The 20,520-nt window shown below is 38.0% G+C and overlaps 1 protein-coding gene across 1 annotated transcript in view; it reads right to left on the reverse strand.

The window, feature by feature from the left end:
* Positions 1 to 11,499, reverse strand: part of Spf30 (survival of motor neuron-related-splicing factor 30) — a 72,948-nt gene extending 61,449 nt beyond the window's left edge. Inside the window, exon 1 of the mRNA XM_090386556.1 lies at positions 11,339 to 11,499. Within this exon, the coding sequence (XP_090242682.1) occupies positions 11,339 to 11,395 (57 nt within the window). The 5' untranslated portion in view covers positions 11,396 to 11,499. The remainder of the gene's footprint in view (positions 1 to 11,338) is intronic.
* Between the last annotated feature and the right edge of the window lie 9,021 nt (positions 11,500 to 20,520).

The following is a 20,520-nucleotide window of genomic DNA, read 5'->3' on the forward strand; positions in this document are numbered from 1 at the left end:
TCATCAGGAAGAATATCGGATATGTCGTATGTGTTGCTACTTTGCAATCCATCTTCCTCACTGCTGGCATCATTCCCTCGCTCCTTGTATAGTTCTCTATAGTAGTCTTCTGCTATTTGAATTATGCCCTCTCTGATGTTTATAAGTACACCATTGCTATTCTTCAGTTTCAGTATCATTTGTCTTTCTGTATTACTGCTCAAGGCTGCTTGATTTAAATCCTTTGTTTTCCCTTAATGCTTGTTCTACTTTTCTTGTGTTAAATCTTCTTATGTCCTCTCTAAGTCTCTTTCTAATGGCTTTGCATAACTCCATATACTCAATTTTCTCCCTGTCAGTGTTTTTCTTGCTCTTCATTTGTCGTCTTCGGTTCATCATGACAAGTGTTTCTTGACTAATTTTTTCTTCATTGGATTTCTTTTTTCCTATAGGTTTCTTGGGCTTTATCACTTTCAGAAAGTTGTAATATTCCTCGTCGATATCTTGGTCCTGAGCAGACTGCAGAAGCTCAAACTTGTTCTTAAGTTCCAGTACATACTGCTTTTTCTCCTCTTCTGTTATCTCAAAGACCTTTGCATTATTTACTCGAGTCAGTTTTTTCCTTTCGTTTCTTACATCTATATCAAGTGTGCATCTTACCAATCTGTGATCACTTCCAACATTTACCTTGTTCAGGACGGTCATGTCATTCACGATATATCTTCTGTTAGTGAGGATGAAATCGATTTCATTAGTTGTTAATCTATTTGGACTCTTCCATGTCCACTTTCTGTTCACCCTTTTCTTGAAAAAAGTGTTCATTACTGACAGTCCTTGAGATTCTTCAAATTCCACAAGTCTTTCACCTCTTTCATTTCTTTCACCAATTCCAAAATTTCCTATACTTCCCCTTCCTGCACTGTTTTGTCTTTTTCCAACCTTAGCATTGAAGTCCCCCATAATAATAGTGTAGTGGGTTTTCTGCACATCTAGAAGAGTCAATATCGGTGTACATTTCTTCAACCTCTTCATCATCATGGCTCGATGTTGGTGCATAAATCATTATAACCATTAGCTTGTATCTCTTAAAAATCTTGAGTATTAGTCTTGACACCCTTGGTGATGTGCTTTTGAATTCCAAAATGTTGTTTTTAAAATCTTTATGGACCAGAAACCCAACTCCACCTTCAGTCCTTTCACTGTTTCCATTGGTGTACAGCAGATTTCCACTTGATAAATTTATAAGTGATTCATTTCTTCTTCTTGTTTCAGCCAAACCGAGGATATTCCAATTCACATTTTCTAATTCCTTTTCCAGCTCTAATATCCTGTCTTCACCGATGAGTGATCTTACGTTATAACAGGCCAAGTTCAGTTTCCATGCATGGCAGCCTGGTCGTACCCAGAAATTCTTAGCACCCTCTGCTTCCACTCTGATCCTCTCGCTGCCATAAGAGGGAGAGTGAAAGCTGCTGGGGACTGAGGGCCATTTGTTTTGTTGTGCTGTCATATGCTGGAACGTTTGGTCTTTTCCTCTTCACGCTGACCAGGCGTCTTGAAGAGAACCACTCTACGTGCCCCGGGGCTCAGATCTTGAGTATGGGTTTGCCAAGCCCAGGGTCCTGAGCTGGATATCATCATTCTTCTCTTTCTTGATGATTCCTTTATACCCCTCTCTCTCTCTCTCTCTCAGGGGGTAACTCGGGGAATTTTTTTTTTTTTTTTTGGCTGGTGCAGCATAAGCCTTAGGCTTCCTTGTACCATATGGCTAATAATAATAATAATAATAACATGTTCGTTGCCACCTAAGTGACGTAAGTGGGCTTACCATCGAGAAGGTATGCATGAGTGGATTTTAAGGAGGCAGGCCAACCGGACTTCTCCTAAAACTTCTGTAATAGAGAGATATTGGATCCATCAGTGTTTTAGGCTGAGTGTCTGATAACACACAGGATACCTGTTCCCCTCAAAGCCCCCCCCCAGTATTGATATCTCAGAATTGTATTAATGATTTATATATATATATTTTAGAGTGGTCATTACTTCTGTCAGGCCTACACTCAGAGGAAATCTGTAATTACTTAATTTGCGGTATTGATTAAAATGTGCACTCAAAAACTCAACGGCAATGAAAGTTAAGGCACACATTAGCAATAGTAGAGGCATATGATGCAAGAAAGCAAGCTTATGCAGCATCAGCCAAAAAAAAAAAAAAAAACCTCCCATTTAACCCCTCCATTCGTTCTAAATGCCTGTCCAGCTCAGCCTTAAATTTAAGCTATCAACCTCCACAACTAAAGACAGAAGTCTGTTCCACCAATCAACTACCCACTGGCTAAAGGCAAATTTCCACACATCTATTCTACAACTATCTTTAATCAATTTGAAACTGTGCCCCTCAGGTTCTTAATCTGAGCAAGAGGAAGAATCCCATCAGCATTCAGTTTCACCCCAGGGACTCACATCTGGTCAGTATGAGCTTGGCACATCCAGGATCCTAAGCTGGATATCATCATTCTTCTCTTTCTTGATGATTCCTTTCTACTTCTCTCTCTCAGGGTAACTCGGAAATTTTTTTTTTTGGCTGGTGTAGCATAAGCCTCAGGCTTCTTTGCACCATATGGCTAATAATAATAATAATAATAATAATAATAATAAGCCCTATACACCTCAATCAGATCCCCTCGTAGGTGCCTACTCTCAACGTGTTGCAATTTGCAGAACTTAATCCTTTCTTGGTAAGAGCACTCCTTTGTTTCCCTCACCAATCGTGTTGCCCTTCTTTGTACTTGTTCTAGCAACTCTACATCCTTCCTAAAATCAGGCCTCTAGACCTGTACACAGTACTCTAGGTGTGGCATGACCATTGCCTTGTATAACAGTATAATCACCTCCCTGTGCCTGCTAGCAAAATTCCTAAATATTACTGACAAAACTCCATGACCTGCCTTGGCAGCCTGTCTGCACTACTCAGTGAACTTTATATTTGACTGCACGATTACCCCCAGGTCTTTTTCACATTCTGCTTCCCTGAGTGTAGTACCACACAGCTGGTATGTTTCTCTTTGGTTATTGCCGCCACCAATAGGCAGTACTTTGTTAAATTTCAGTTGCCACTTCTCAACCCATTTGACCAAATTATCTAGATCCAGTTGGAATCTCTGGGCAGTGCAGACGGGCTGCAAGAGTAGCTCATGGAGTGTTGTCAATGATATACAGGAATTTTTCCAGCAGAGATAAGGAGGTGATTATTCCCTTGTATAAGGCAATGGTCAGGCCACACCTAGAGTACTGTATAAGTTCAGAAAAATCACCTGAGAGGGCATAAATTCAAATTGAGGAAAGACAGATGTAGGATAGACGTGCGGAAATTTGCCTTTAGCCAGCGGGTGGTTGGTTGGTGGAACAGACTTCCATCCCTTGTAGTGGAGGTTGATAGCCTAAATAAGTTTAAGGCTCAGCTGGACAGGTATTTTGAACGAACAGAGGCGTGAAGTGGAAATGGTTTTTTTTTTTTTTTTTTTTTTTTTTTTTTGGCTGATGCTGCATAAGCTTGCTTTCTTGCATCAAATGCCTCTACTAATGCTAATGCTAAGTCAATTTCCAATCCTTCAAATAGGCCTCTGGGGTTGGGAATGTTCTGATTCATAATAACTGCAATATATTATGCCAACTGTATATACGGTTGGTGTATTATATTGCAGTTATTATGAAGTTCTATTTTAGCCAGCGAGTTATAAATTACTGGAATAAGTTGCCTTCATGGGTGGTAGAGGCCGACAGTTTGGGAAAATTCAAAGGTCATCTGGATAGTACTTTCGGGTAAGGGAAGCGCATAGGATGATAGGTTTAATTTCCTTTTTATTTATTTTTTATTTTATTTTTTTTCTTATTTATTAATTATTATTATTTAGTTATTTATTTTATTTTTTTTTTTGGCTGGCGCAGCATAAGCCATAGGCTTTCTTGCACCATGCGGCCGTTACTAATACTAAATACTAATAGCATACTGTCTTTACTGTCGTTAACAACACTACCCACCTTTGTATCATCTCCAAACGTGGACATTAAACCTGATATACCTTCAGTAATATCACTGATAAATATACAAAACAACAATGGGCCCAACATCGAACCCTAGAGAGCTCAACTAATAAAATTTGTCCAAGAAGAGCAGTGTCCATTGATTACCACTCTCTGTCATCTCCCACTGAACCATCCCTTTATCCATTGTAGCAACTTACCCTTAATGCCATACCTCTCCAATTTGTACAGCAGTCTTCCATTGCAACAGCATCAAAAGCTTTCCTGAAATCCAAGTATATGATATCAAAACTATTTTTGGCATTCAGTTCCTTTGTGACCACATCATAGCATCCAATCAAATTGGTCAGACAAGACCTCCCTTTAACAAATCCATGCTGTTTCTTAACTATTACTGCAGTCTTGTCTAGATGATCCTGCAATGCTTCTTTAACCAGTAATTCCATTATTTTCCCCAGAACACAAGTTAAACTAACAGGTCTATAGTTATTTTTGGCAATTATTAAACCCCCCTTTGTGAATTGGTGATACATTTGCACACCTCCAGTCCATGGGGACCTCCCCTGAGTCCAAAGAAGCTCTCATAATTATGGCTAAGGGTTTGCTTACTTCCTTTCCTGCCTTCCTTTAATATAACTGTATAGATCCCGTACACCCCGGGTGTCTTTTTAATGTTTAACTTCAACAATTTCTCCTCCACTTTGGTCTCAGTTATTACAAAATAACTTAGCTCCTTGTTAGAGTTTGATAAACCTCTGGCACTCTCCTCATTGAATAACTCCTCAGGTGTGAATGTAGATGCAAAATACTCATTCAGTTTATCAGCTACCTGAACATGATCATCTATAGTCAACCCATCTATGTTCAGTGGTCCAATCTGATTCATCACTTTCCTTCTAAAGTTTACATAAGTAAAGAACTCTTTGCTGGTTTTCTTTGCATCCTTCGCTAAAGATTTCTCAGCAGCAGGAGATTTAGCCATTTTGTTCCAAATTTTGAACAAGACAGAGGACATAAGGGGAAAAAGGAAGCACTTATCCCCCTTTGCCAATCATCTGGTAACACTAGGTCAGAGGAACTCAATGACAATGAAAGTTAAGATACACATGCTCAGCGGCAGGAGAGTTAGCCATTTGGTTTCAAATTTTGACGATGATAGGAAAAAGGAAGCACTTATCCTTCTTTGCCAGTCATCTTGTAACACTAGATCAGAGGAACAGTCAAAAGTGGAACAGTGAGGATTATGCTACACCAGCCAAAAAAAAAAAAAAAAAAAAAAAATTTCTGAGTTACTCTGAGAGAGTGTGTCAAAAGTAGAAGGGAATCACCAAGAAAGAGAAGAATGATTATATCCAGCTCAGGACCCTGGGTGTGCCAAGCCCAAGCTCACCAGATGAGAGCCCCTGGGATTAATAAGTCATGTAGAGATAATCACACAACTGAGGACCATAAGCTGCTTGAGTGTTTCACAAAAATGGCAGTGCAGAAATAAATACTCAATGAGTAACTGTTCATTTACATTACATTTTAATGTAATGTTTATTTGTGATGTAAAATTTACATTACATTTTAATGTAAACTTACTGTTCATTTACAGTACATTTTCATTCATTTACATTTATTACATTTTGGGGATAACGGTATAGTAAACACTCAATTTTATAGGCCTCAATTTAATGGGCACAAAAATTTCACTGGCAACAGTGTATCTTGAATGTGTCCATGACATAGAGACCCCCCCCATGCCCCCCAAGAAAACTGGTAAAAAGAGAAGGCACATGCATCTGAATGTTGCTCAGAAATTAAAGCTGTTATAGAAATTAGACTGGTGAGGCTGTTTACCTGTATCTGTGAGAAATACAGCATTAAAAAAAAAGTCAGTGTAAAAATCAAGGCAAATTTAAGGAGTTTGAAGATTCACCAGTATCTCAACTTTGGCTTCTCAGCTCTGTGAGTCAAGTTTTTCCAGACGCTGATATATGATCATGATAAATAAAAGCTTGTTTTATAATTATGCAACATTTTTCCATATTTATAATAAAAGTATTTAAATTATCAATTATGTGGCATATAAATGGTCTTGAAAAAGAACTTTTGATTTGAGACATCTGGCAATAACGAACTCCTTATTTCGCTATTTATCATTGGTACTTTCTTATTACCTTATAAAACCTTACATTTACCAGTATTACCAACTAGATAAATAAAATTGTCTAGAGCTTGTTAAAGCAGCATACCTTGCTTACAATAATTAACAATGTTCCCAACCTTTTTATCATCAGCAAACTTTGACATCAAACTCATATCTTCATCAACACCATTATCAAATATCAGAGACAATAAGAAATTTAACATTGAATTCTGTAGGACCCACACTTCTGACCTCAGTCCATTACTAAAGCCTAAATATCTTCTATTTCTTCTAGCCATAATCCTAGATGGACCACTAGGACATTACACAGAGAGTACTGTTGATAAACCTCTTCAAGTGACTGTCTGCACAGGTATCAATAAGAGTTCTTGATGATGGCACTGTCCATCAAGCTAATTCAGTATCCCTCGCCACTTTGATCATGAATTATGTCCTTCATATGTTTTTTAGGTAGTCTGTCTATTCCATTCTAACATGTCCAAACCGCCTAAGCTGTGTTCTAATTTCTGTCAATATGTTTGACCTTTTGTCGGATACATATAAGAGATTCTCAAAATTTTTCTACAATATTTCATCAAGTGCAAAATCCATCACTCAACCATATAACAGTGGTGGATTATTTGAAGATAATAAAGCACTCAAAACCTATGTTGGTAATATTGTGTTTATTTCCAAATTGGTGCATTTTAGCCTGATAAAGTGGCTGCCCCAACAATAACAGGTGACACAGAAGCCTATGATAGATATAAGCTAGTCTGTAACCAAGTCACAAAGAAGGTTAGGCAGGCAAAGGCAGATTACGAGAAATCTTTGGCAAAGAATGCAAAGAAAAACAGCAAAGAGTTCTTTACTTATGTAAACTCTAGAAGGAAGGGGGTGAATCAGATTGGTCCACTTCATATCAATGGTTGGACTGTTGATGATCCTGCTCAGGTAGCTAACAAACTAAATGAATATTTTGCATCTACATTCACACATGAGGAGTTATTCAGGGAGGGGAATGCCAGAGGAGTATTAAACTCTGGCAGTAAGTTAGATAATCTGGTAATAACTGGGAGTAAAGTGAAGGAGAAATTGTTGAAGATAAACATAACAAAGCACCTGGGGTGGATGGAATCTATCCAGTTATATTAAAGGAGGCGGCAAAGGAAGTAAGCAAACCCTTAGCCATAATTATGAGAGCCTCCCTGGACTCAGGGGAGGTACCCATGGACTGGAGATGTGCAAATGTGACCTCAATCCACAAAGGAGGATCAAAGGGAGACAGGTAATTACAGCCCTGTTAGTTTAACTTCTGTTCCAGGGAAATTAATGGAGGCACTGGTTAAAGAAGCAATGCAGATCATCTAGAGAAGACTTCAGCTATAGATCGGACACAGCATGGGTTTGTTAAGGGGTAGTCTTGTCTGACCAATTTGATTGGATACTATGATGTAGTCACAAAGGAACTGGATGCAAAGAATAATTTTGATATCATATATTTGGATCTTAGAAAAGCCTTTGATACTGTTGCACATGGAAGACTGCTGCACAAATTGGAGCAGTGTGGTATTGCAGGCAAATTGCTGCTATGGATAGTTGAGTGTTAATCAATGGACACTGCTCTTTGTGGACTAATGTTATTGTTGGAGCCCCCCAGGGTTCAGTGTTGGGTCCATTGTTGTTTTCTGTATTCATTAATGATATTGAGTTTGCAGATGATACGAAGGTCAGCAGGGTTATTAAAGACACAAATGATGGTACGCTGCTGCAACAGGATCTAAAAAAGTTGAGCAGATGGGCTGAGAGGTGGCAACTGAAGTTTAACATTGACAAATGTAAAGTACTGCATATGGGAAGCAGTAACCCCAGAGTAACGTATCAACTGTGTAGCACTACACTGACAGTGGTAGAGACTGAAAAGGAACTGGGGATAATTGAGTAGACAGATATGAAGTTTTATGAGCAGTGCAGATGGTCTGCAAGAGTAGCTCATGGTGTTTTGTCAATGATATACAGGAATTTTTCTAGCAGGGATAAGGAGGTGATTTTTCCCTTGTATATGGCAATGGTCAGGCCACACCTTGAGTACTGTATACAGGTCTGGAGGGCTCATTTTAAGAAGGATGTAGAGCTGTTGGAATGAGTACAGAGAAGTGTAACAAGATTAGTGAATGGAACAAAGGGTTGCTCTTACGAAGGAAGGCTTAAGTTTTTCAAATTACAGTGTGTCTGGAGACTAGGCACCTGCGGGGTGATCTGACTGAGATGTATAAAGCCTTAAATGGTTTGGGCATACTCAATGCTGATGGGATTCTTTGTCTTGCTCAGAATAATCGCCTGAGAGGGCATAAATTCAAATTGAGGAAAGTCAGTTGTAGGATAGATATGGGGAAGTTTGCATTTAGCCAGCGGGTGGTTGATTGCTGGAATAAACTTCCATCTGTTGTTGTGGAAGTTGATAGCTTAAACAGATTCAAGGCAGAACTGAACAAACATTTGGAGGGAGCGAATGGGTAAAATGAGAAGTGTTTGTGTTTTTTTTTTTTTTTTTGGCTGATGCTATATAAGCGTGCTTTCTTGCATCATGTGCGCTTGCTAATGCTATGCGAAGTTTCACGTAAATAGTTAAAAATACAGTATCAATTGTAATGATTGATTCTCTGTACGATCCAACCACAATGAACTGAAATCAACTGAAATCCAACCACAATAGGATTAAAATTCAATTCACAAACGTGATCACAATGACCGGCACTTACTGCATATCGTATGGTGAATGGTACTTTACTATACGATATGCAGTAAGTGCCGGTCATTGTGATCACGTTTGTGAATTGAATTTTAATCCTATTAAACAGCGATTCTAATAAGCGAAAATATGAGGAATATTATCCACAGGCTATAAAAGTAAAAATATAATAACCACATATTTACACTATTACCTTACCAATTAAAAAATTAAATGATATGTGAAAATTGGAAGAATATTTTCCACAGGTTACCAAAATAAAAATAAATTTACTCTTACGTGTATAGCTTAATTAATACGTACTGTAATATGTACATACTAACTAGTTGATATTTCTGCTCACTGACATTTTGGTGGGGGATTACAATTTAAAACAGTAAAAAAGATAAATCAATAACAAAGAACACAGCATATGCAAACTGCAACTAACATGATATGTGCAAGTGAGATAAGGAATAACAAGTTAAGAAGCTTAAAAAATAGCAATGATGAGAAGATTCTGAAAATTTGTTTTTTTTATGATTGAAGATTTCATGGAAGGGGAAACATAATTCACCATAATAATGTAAAAACCCACAGAATTCCAGCTGTTGGTATTATCGCAAATTGAATAAGACCAAGTTTACTATCCATTTATAATAGATTGCACTAACAGAAAAGTCCAATAAACTGGAAACTGCTAATTGTTTTATGGTTGTGACCTTCAGAAATCCAACCACAAAATGTGGTAAGGTCGGAGACAACTGTAGGGTAATCTCGATCTCCTGCCCCGATTAAATGGCATGTTGTCCCAATTAAGCAAAGAAAATCCTGGCTATTTTTTCGATTTGGTTCTGAGTGCTTTATAAGACCTTCAAATAAATGGCTGCCCTGGTTAACCAGTGTCCAAACAACCGAATAATCGGAATCCACTGTATTTGCATATATAGGTGAATAATAAGGGAAAAAAGCAACCTGCCAGGTTACTTTTTTCCCTTATTATGCACTCAAGTAGATGCAGTCTCAATTTGCTGCACTCACTCAGGAAAAGTGACTGTCATGCTCCTCTAACAAATTCATATAAGGATTGTGTTTCCCTTCAATGACTTTCATTGCCAAAATCCTCATGGAAGCAGGCTCAGGCTCCTGTTTTCTTAAAAGAAACATGAAGATCTAACTTCAGTTCATCACTGGTAAGGGACTCATAGTGAAAGGTTAGCAACTCCTACATCATCTTTACTGGCTCTCTCAATTCTTGCAGCAGTTGCCAAGTAGTTGGTATCTTCAACTACCTTGAGTAACTCATCTTCAAAATCAGGGTAGCCCTGTGTGATTTCTGGGTAGTCACTGACATATATTCTTCTTAAGACACGGACACTTCATTCCAGGCTTCACTGTTGTTACTAATTGCCTTTAAGTGGAAACTTTTTCACCAGTCCCACATGCTTTGTCTATCTAGGCTAGTAGTAATTCTTCATGCTGCTTCCCTTAATCTTGTGGTATGTTGGTAATCGTATATGGTAACATATTTACTCCTGAGATTTAGATTTATCTAAATTGGAGGAAGAAGGGATTTTGTTGCTAGCTGGCAATTATTTTGGGGAACCCTACATTTTTGAGAAAGATAGGGTTGCATTGTGGTATGGGGAGGAGGAATTTGTATTTGGGAGCATGGTGTGTTTTTTTTGCAGATCTGCTCAATAACTGTTTTGTATACCTAATGTATCACCTCACTGTGATTTATACTGCTTTGGATTGAATTCGTATAACTTCTTGCTACAGCTTTTTTTTAGTATATTTGTGTCTAATATGGGCAGTTTTGTCAAAATCCCATTTGTGTTAACCCAACGTGGAGTTCAAATTAGGTAGGGATTTTTAAAAAGCTATAGCTCACTGATTTTACCAGTGAGGTCGACAGATTTCCTCAGCATAACATCCCCCCCCCCAAAAAAAAATTATACCCGATCAGGGCATTGGAAACTGCTAACATCCTGACTTAAATCTGCAAATATACATTCCACATAAAGAAATCAATGGCTTTAAAAACGACAAAAGAAAATTATGGCAAACGTATAAACTATTTCCAAAATTGTAATCCTGATCATTAAATGACTTGTTTCACGTTAGAAGAACAAAACAACAAGGTGTTATGCATATTGTAATCCAGATCATTAAATGACTTGTTTTACGTTAAAAGAACAAAACAACAAAGTGCTATGCATATTATGCAAAGTGTGGATGACAATTGATAACAGAATTATGAATATACATTAATTCCGTATGGTGTGGCAACATCTGTTATAGCTTATATTTCGATACGCATGAAATTTTTTCCAATAGACATTTTAGAGATCTAGGATGAGAACGTTGCCATGATTTGCAGACACAGAGAGAACATACTGAACAACCCATACATCTTACTACTGTACTTTGGAAAAATTAAGGAATTTTACCTGTTGTAACTGTATTTTGTAGTTTTGCAAATTAGTAGCCACATCTGTTTCAGCCATTTGAAATTAATTAATAATGAAGAAATTCACACAAAAATCGGGCTCTAAACACTTTAACGAATAGTTTATATTTTGCTATTCGCTTGGTTACTTAGCCACAAATACAGACCAATATTCGACGTAGAGCGCGCCCCAATGAAAGAAAGAAAGAAATTGAGAGTATACAACACCGAAACTATTTTGTATTAAATTTTCGAAACCTTCCTTGTGTGTGTATTTACAAGGGCTGTAAATGCACATTTCATATAGGTATTTTATAAATACTCATTATTTTAAATACTCATATAAAATAATTAACAGTAAATGGCTAAATCACTGTCTATTTCCGTATATAATGAGTGCATATGCACCAAAGCAACAAGGCTATGAGGAGTCAGTTTAATTGCGCTTGCAAAGTGAGTGCATTGTATATTAACTCCGGGGGTCACATCTGGTGAGTATGGGCTTGGCACACCCAGGATCCTGAGCTGGATATCATCATTCTTCTCTTTCTTGGTGATTCCCTTCTACTTCTCTCTCTCAGGGTAACTCGGGAATTTTTTTTTTTTTTTTTTTTTTTTTGGCTGTTGCAGCATAAGCCTCAGGCTTCCTTGCACCATATAGCCAATGATAATGATAATAATAGATTTTCTGTTTATCCTCCAGAACAACCACACAGTCACAGGAGTCCAGATGATACAGGAAAATACTTATTTAGTAATCACAAGATAACCCAATGCAGTGTATTTATGTTATGACCACTCGGCCACGTGGTAAGTTTTGCTTATTTTCCGGACGGAAAGCACTAGTTTCTGGAAAATAACATTCACAGATTAATCTATGGATAATAAAATGCTCCTTTTAAAAGAATCGTTTTAAAATAAAGTTTCATAGTACAGAAACAGAATAGAATAAAATGAAACACAAAGTATTCATTTCTTAGAAATAGAAATATAATAGAATAATCATTCACAAAGTACCATCCATAAAGCTTTACGGGTAAGTTTGTATAAATTTCAATATCATATTCAACATCTCCAAAAGTTGAAACCACTGAATTAATAAATGAGTTCTGATCATATACGCTGGATGATTGAAAAGGGTACTCAAGATTAAATTGGTTATCGACCATCTTGTGGACGGATTAAACTCACTTTCGCGATAGAATACAGACACCAAACTGGCGGCTTATCGAGGTTAGCTCAAGCCAAGAAGCACTGGATGTCTGCCTCAGGTGACTGTGGAGGCGGTTGCAAGGATTTTTTATGGACTATTTTCACAATGGAAAGAAACTATAAAAATTGTTCAGTCGGTCTCAAACAAGAACTGCAAGGTTTTCCCTAGAAATTCGGGTCTTTCGTTCAGCAAACATTAAACTGACAGGAGAAAACACGTAGTTATTACACACACAATATATTGACGCCCATGGACTCAGTTGCTTTAGTGCTTGACACACACCTAGCCTCAGCAGGAGATGAAAGGAGGAGAGAGGACTATATTACATGATATGATATGTAATGACGTGTATAGTATCTTATGTAGAGCAGCTCCAAAAATGCTAGTTCATCTCCGCTGTGATGATACAGGAGTTGATCTGATTGAGGTGTATAAGCCCTTGAATGGTTTGAGCAAATGCTGATGAAATTCTTCCTCTTGCCCAGATTAATCGCCTGATGGGACATAAATTCAAATTTTGAGAAAAGACAGTTGTACAATAGATGTGCAGAAATTTGCCATTAGCCAGCGGGTGGTTGATTGCTGGAACGAACTTCCATCTGTCGTTGTAGAATTGAGAGCTTAACAAATTCAAGGCAGAAATAGACAAACATTTTGAGCGAATGGATGGGTGAAATGGGAAGGTTTTTTTTTTTTTTTTTGTTTGTCTGATGCTGTATAAGCTTGGTTTCATGCATCATATGCCTCTACTAATGCTAACCTTGCATAAAGGACAGAAATGTATGTAGCGCAATGTTTGTGCTGTGTATGTGTTGTTGTGTTGTTACGTTGTTTAGTTGTTCCTTGCCACTTTGCTACCAGGAAGGTGCGTTCTTCTCTAAGTCACAAAGTCAGTTGTGGTCTGCCACAACTGAGTGCAACCTGCAGCAAACCACGTACAGAATGTCCAAACCACTCAAAAACAAAGAGTAAATAAATCGGTCAATGAAGGGTCCGTAGTCACGAATGGCCGTTAGTGTTGTATCTCAAATAGAGAGCTTTATGGTAACTGAAAAAAGTTTCTAGTACTCCGGCTTGGCCTAAAACTGTGGAAATAACGAAAAAGTTGTCTATTTGAGTCTTTCCAGTCGTTGTGAATGACAAGGGTGGGACAAGCGACTCCGACTTCCTTCTGGAGAAGCGAATAAAGTCTTGGGGGAGAAGCAACTGGCAGGTGAGGGGCGTGCAAGACTCCGCGCGGGGGCCTTCCCACCACCGCCGCCTCAACACTGGCGTTTTGAGTAGTTCCTTGCCTGGAAAACTCCAGGTTTGAAAATTGTTAAAAAATAATTCTCGTCGCAAAATTTATAAATGACCTTTATAGAATTATTAACTAACTATTTAGTTACCTTTTTGTCACCAAAAGGAAGTGTATCGAAAGGCAATCAAAAATTAATTTTTAATTAAGATTTATTTAATTAAGATTTTTAATTTTAACATAAAAAGTAAATGATAGATTTCAATCGGAATAGTTTTCCCTTGACAAGCATCGAATAACGCATTGCTAACGTGATTTTTAAATTTTTAGCTCCATTAACGACGTAAATAGATGGGGGGAATAGATGGACACGAAAATTACTCACATTTTCCTGTCTGGCGTCGCCATTTTCAATTTTTTTGAAAATATTTTAAAATTATATTTTAAACCTAATCATTGAGCTCTTTCCAACGGTGTATAATAAGCTATAGGTCGTCGACAACATTTTGTTCCCCACATTTTACCCCCCATTTCTCGGACATGGCGTTATGTTGGCCCAAATGACGTACAAATCCATGCAAAATTCAAGTCAATAGGTTCAGTGGTTCCAGAGATACAATGCTGTGACAGACAGAAAACTGAGTGACATTATAAGGGTCCTTCGTTAGACTACGGACCCTAAAAATAGTAATAATAAGATAATAAAAATAACAAAAATAAAAAAATTATTAAAAATAAGATTAAACATTTTTTAAAATAATAAAAAAAATTGATAGATATGAAAACTACCAACGAATCCTACACCAGCACAGGGCAACCACAATAGAGGAATGAATAACAGAAAAAGAAGAGGTAGAATAAAGAGTAATAAATAAACACCTGAGAGACAGACAAAAGGAAAAAACAAAAAATAAAAGGAAATATAGGAAAGAGATATAGATTGCACATATATTAGGTAGCCTGTGCCAGCGGAAGGTCCCATCTCAGGACCAGCTAAGGCCAGCAGTAGATATAACACAGTGTTTTCGTTCAATATTCTAAGAGTGTGATTAGGAACCGTCCAAGTCGAAGGTGATGGTGAAGCTGGTTACTTGAACTAAAGACAGTGATAGTGGTGATGGTATTACGAACTGGAGGCGACGGAAGTAATGGCCTGGACTGAAGATGGAGCCAGAATAGGAGTAGTTCCAGGAACTGAAGTCCTAGTGATGAGTGAGTTGTCCAAGTCTGGTGAAAGCTTTATTTGGAAATTTTGCATAAGATTAAACTTTTCTTTGGAGTCCAAGAGGGAAAATGGTTGAAGCACATCAGAAACTAAAACAAAAAAATCAAAATTATTGTATTAGGGTCAACTGGAAAGTAACTTTCTACTACTCACGTGTATTGTGTCTGTAAATTGTGTGTGTTCTCTGGTCGATTTGTCTGCTTTAACAGACGAACCCCTCCCCCAAAAAAAGCGAACTGTTATATTTAGGCCACCCGAATAATTAAATTCATTTGCCGTGCTGTGTGTCTTATGTCTGTTAATTGCGTATGTTCTATGGTCGATTTGTCTGTTTTCTGTGCTGGACGAAAAACCACAGTTTCTGGGGGAAAAAACCTTGCTATCTCCGCCTGAGATGACTAACTCAGAAACGGAGTGAAAAAAGCTCATTAAAGTTCATCGCGTCATCGACGGGATTCGAACTCGGGCCTTTCCCATCTAGTATGAAGAGGACGGTGACGATATCATTGTATTACATGAACAAACAAGTAATAAGGACAAAAACAAGACTATTACATTAGGGTCACCAAAAAATTATTTCATATACCCATAAATGTATTATGTCTGTAAATTTCCTGTGCTTTCTGGTCAATTTGCCTGTTTTTGTTGAACAAAAATTCTTTCTATCTACGCCTGAGATCGAATAACAGCCACGGAGTGAAAAAAAGCCCATAAAAGTTCCTAGCATCATCGACGGGATTCGAACACAGGCCTTTTCCACCCGGTGTGGAGAGGACGGTGACAATACCACTGCGCTACTAGAGGAAGACTTGGTATAATAAGAAGGCTGCTGTCCAAGTGAATCTCCTTTCCATCCAAAGATGCATGCCCTTAATGATTAGTCATTCCTGCCTTACTGTCTCTGCAGCTGTGCTACAGGTTTTAAATAGTTGCCTACCTTTGAAACTCCAAATTGCTTATCGATGTTATTCTTCTATCTTAAACAAGCAATTCCGTTAACTCTTTATGCCTAAATCTTAATATCCACTGCAATTCTAAAACTGAAACGACTCGTTGCAGGAACCACCTAGTCCAATTCTGGCCAAATCGGTGGTCTTCTTCCATAGGTAGTATGGACACAAGAAGCTTAAACCCACTGTGACATTTGCTTTAAAAACGTCTGTTCTAAAATTGTTCTCGCCAAGTCTCCAAATTCTTTTTCTTCTAACTGGCCATGGTTTCCTTCATGCTAAACTTGCTATGCATAATCTGTCTGATTCTCCCCTCAGTAACTGTAGCAACTCAGCAGACTGGCAGCATGTTCTTTTCACTTGTCCATATTACTGACTGCGCGGTAGCACAGTGGTATCATTACCGTCCTCCCCACACTGGTCGGAAAAAGCCCGGGCATGAATCCCGTGGATGACGCGAGGAACTTTTATGGGCTTTTTTTTTTTTTACTCTGTGGTTGAGTTACTCGTTCTCAGGCGTCGATAGCAAGGTTTTTCCTCCCTGAAACGGGTTTTGCGTTCTGCAAAAACAGGCAAATCGACCGGAGAACACATTTGCAGCCATAATACATATATGGATATATGAAAAAACTTTCCAGGTGACCCTAATGTAATAGTTTTGTTTTTGTGGAACTTTTGGGTTGGCCATTCAGAGACTACAATGATTTTCATGGATTTATTGGATAACTGTTTTCTAGAGCATCATATCAGAGAGTCAACAAGCGGGAGTAATATTATTGATCTGGTTACCACCAGTGTTTATTCATGCATTAAGAATTTGCAGATAAAAGAACCACTAAGAGGTAGATCACAGTGTATTGATTTGGGATTTACTTAAAGATCTAACTACCTTTAAAGGTAAAGGGACGTGTTTTACTTTCGTAAAGGTGACTGCAGTGGTGTCGGATAGTTTTTAAATTCAATATACTAGGACTACTTGATGATGTAACCATCAGCGAATTCAAAATGGGAAGCTTTCAGGGAATTGATTGTAGAAACTACTAAGCTTGTCATACCAACTAAGAAATACTCTTCAAGGTATATGTCTAAATGGATGTCAGATGAACTGATGAAACTCGTGGCCGAGAAGCAAAGAGTAAGGGAAGCGTATAAATTATCGGGCGACACAGCAGCCTATAGCGTATAGAGTTATATCCTATGTTAGACATTAACTAGTCTGCAATCAACTCGCAAAGAAGGTCAGGCAAGCAAAAACAGATTATGAGAAATCTTTGGCGAAGATGCAAAGAAAAACAGTAAAGACATCTTTATTATGTAAACTGTAGAAGGAAATGGATGAATCAATTTGACCCAATGGATATTAATGGTTAAACTGTTGATGATCTTGCCCAGGTTGCTGACAAATTGAACGAGGATTTTGCATCTAAATTCACACATGAGGAATTCTTTAGGGAAGGGGATACCAGAAGTTTATCTAACAGGGTACTAAATGATTTTGATGAAAGGAAAAATGGAAAGTGGGAGAGAAATTTTTCAAGTTAAACATAAGAAAGGCACCTGGGTGTGGGTGGGATCTATCCAGATATATTACCAGCATAGAAAGTAAGCAAATCCCTAGAGATCATCCTTGGATTCAGGGGAGGCCTCGCGGATTGAAGAAGTGTTTTTTTTTTTTTTTTTTTTATGTGAACCCCACACACGAGAGGTATTAGAACTTATAGTACTTAGTACCGTGCTTGGGTTAAGTGTGAATGTATCCCTAATTCACAAAGGGGATCAAACTATGCCACCAGGAATATTCAAGGGCGGGCAGAAGGGGAATAAGCCCCTTAACCAAAAATTTGAAATTAAAGAAAAAGAACGAAGGAGACGTTCTAAAAAAAAAACTCAAAATCATGGTCGCCAGGGCCCCCCCCCTTACGATGATACCTCGATACGCCACTGTATGCCACTATGCCCTAATTCACCGAGAGGATCAAAGGGTGTCACGAGTAACTACAGGCCTGTTAGTATAACATCTGTTCCAGGGGAAAGTAACGGAATCACTGATCACTCGTAAAAGAAGTAATGCAGGATCATCTAGAGAAGGCCTCAATTACACTTCAAACACAGCCTGAGGTTGTTAAGGGGAAATCTTGTGTGACCAATTTGATCGGTTACAATGATGTGGTTATAAAGGTACTGAATGCAAAAAATAAGTTTTGATATCATATACTTGGATTTTAGGAAAGATTTTGATACTCTTGGACATAAAAGTCGGCTGTACAAATTGGAGCAGTGTGGCATTATCGGCAGTGCTTCTATTTTGAAAGGGAGAAAGAAAGTGGTAATCAACAAACATTGCTCTTCATGGACTAATAGGCGCCTCCGTAGCCAGGTGGGCAGGAGTGGCAGTGCCTGTTCTTGATTAGACCGGGTTTCTAGCCCGTGAGCCACCAAATACGGAGGATGCGGTAAGGTCAGGGAATGACCACCGCATATCCCCGGAGCAATATGGCCTTAGTTGCTAATGCTCCTAAAAACCAAATAACAACAACAACAACATGGACTAATGTTATTAGTGAATCAATGATATCAGTGATATTGACAAAGGCATATCAGACTTAATGTCCAAGTTGCAAATGGTACAAAAGTTGACAGTGTTCAATGACAGTATGCTACTGCAACAGGATCCAGAAAAGTTGGAAGTTGGGCAGATAGGCTGAGAAATGGCAATTGAAGTTTAACATTGATAAACACAAAGTACTGCATACGGGCAGTAGACATTCCAGAGTAACGTATCAAGTGTGTGGTGGTACTACATTCGGGGTAGTGGAAAATGAAAAAGACCGGGGGGGGGGGGGTAATTGTGCAGAGAAATACGAAGTTCTCTGAGAAGTGCAGACAGGCTGCCAGGACAGTTCATGGGGTTTTGTCAATGATATACAGGAATTTTGTTAACAGGGATAAGGGGTTGATTGACCCATTGTATAAGGCAATGGTCAGGTCATATCTTGAGTACTGCATACTGGTCTGGAGGCCTCATTTTAGGAAGGATATGGAACTGTTGGAACGAGTACAGAGAAGGACAACGAGATTGTTGAGCGGGATACTCTTTGTTCTGCTCATCCATCTCGAAGGGCTTCAGTTGTGCAAATTGCAGAACTGAAGTTGAGTTGGTGAACGGAACAAAGAAAGGCTTCATGGTCTGCAAATTGAAGCGTCTGGAGACTAGGCACCTGTGACACCTCGAGGTGATCTGACTGAGGTGTCTAAGGCTTCGAATGGATTGAGCAAGCTTAATGCCGTTGGGAATCTGTCGCTTCTCCTTGAATTTCTGCTCCACATAGTCGGGGCAGAAATTCAAATTGCAGAATGATTGCAGAATAGATGTGCGGAAGTTTGCCTTTAGCCAACGGGTTGTTGATTGTTGGAACAAATTTCCATCGGTTGTGGAAGTTGTTCGTTTAAATAAATTCACGGAAGAACTAGACAAACTATTGTAGGGAACGAATTGGTGAAAAGGTCGTTTTTTTTTTTTTTTTTTCCGTTTTGGCTGTGCAGTATAAGCTTGCTATTTTGCATCATTTGTCACTGTTAATGCTGCTAATTCAACATCAACCAGTCTATCTAAGTCTTTTTCTCACACTAAGTCTTTTACTCACAAATAAAGGAAAATGTTGCGCGCAGCTAATTATTTTATCAAGAAGATTATCGTTAATCGTATTTAGTAAACTTGTGGCTCGAACAACGGTTAGCTGAAACCTGTACTATGGATCTCCAGAGCTGACCATTCGCCTATACAACACGACCCAAGTTTTAAATCACGCTGAAGATTAACAGAAAAAGAATAACAATGTACGTTAATCGTATTTAGTAAACTTGTGGCTCGAACAACGGTTAGCTGAAACCTGTACTATGGATCTCCAGAGCTGACCATTCGCCTATACAACACGACCCAAGTTTTAAATCACGCTGAAGATTAACAGAAAAAGAATAACAATGTACTTGTTTATCAAAGAACTTATAAAGAAAATGCCAATGTAAAAATTGCTATCCGTTTGCAGCGAAGTGATAGAGACGACAATTATGATATAAAATAAAAATTAAAAGCAAATTCACACCATTTTGAGATTTGAAGTGTGAATAAACGGTTGCACCTACGCCATTTCAATACATGAGTATGTTTTATCTTTAAAGTTATGTGTATGTTTATATAGCATAGATATTTGACTTTGATAAAGTGTTTTGTGTTCTTTGTCAATTTTATTTGGTATTTAAGATAAAGAGACCATGTTCACTGACATATTGAGTAATTGGAAAGACAATAAGCTATTATAATAAAGTAGTGTTATCAAATATCTCATAGAATTGGTTTCTATAATTTTCGACTATAAAATCATATCTTTTTTTCGGTCGTTGGTGTTATAACTGCATTAGTATTACATTGGCTAAATGATGTAAAAAAAAAAAAAATAAATAAATAAAAAAAATATATATTTATATATATATAATCTATTATGAAATAATGAATGAATGTAAAAGGTATATCAGATCAGATTAATGCCATCAATTATAG

The sequence above is a fragment of the Mastigoproctus giganteus genome, chromosome 12, assembly GCF_048544385.1.
Source record: "Mastigoproctus giganteus isolate SK-2022 chromosome 12, ASM4854438v1, whole genome shotgun sequence".
NCBI lineage: Eukaryota > Metazoa > Arthropoda > Arachnida > Uropygi > Thelyphonidae > Mastigoproctus > Mastigoproctus giganteus.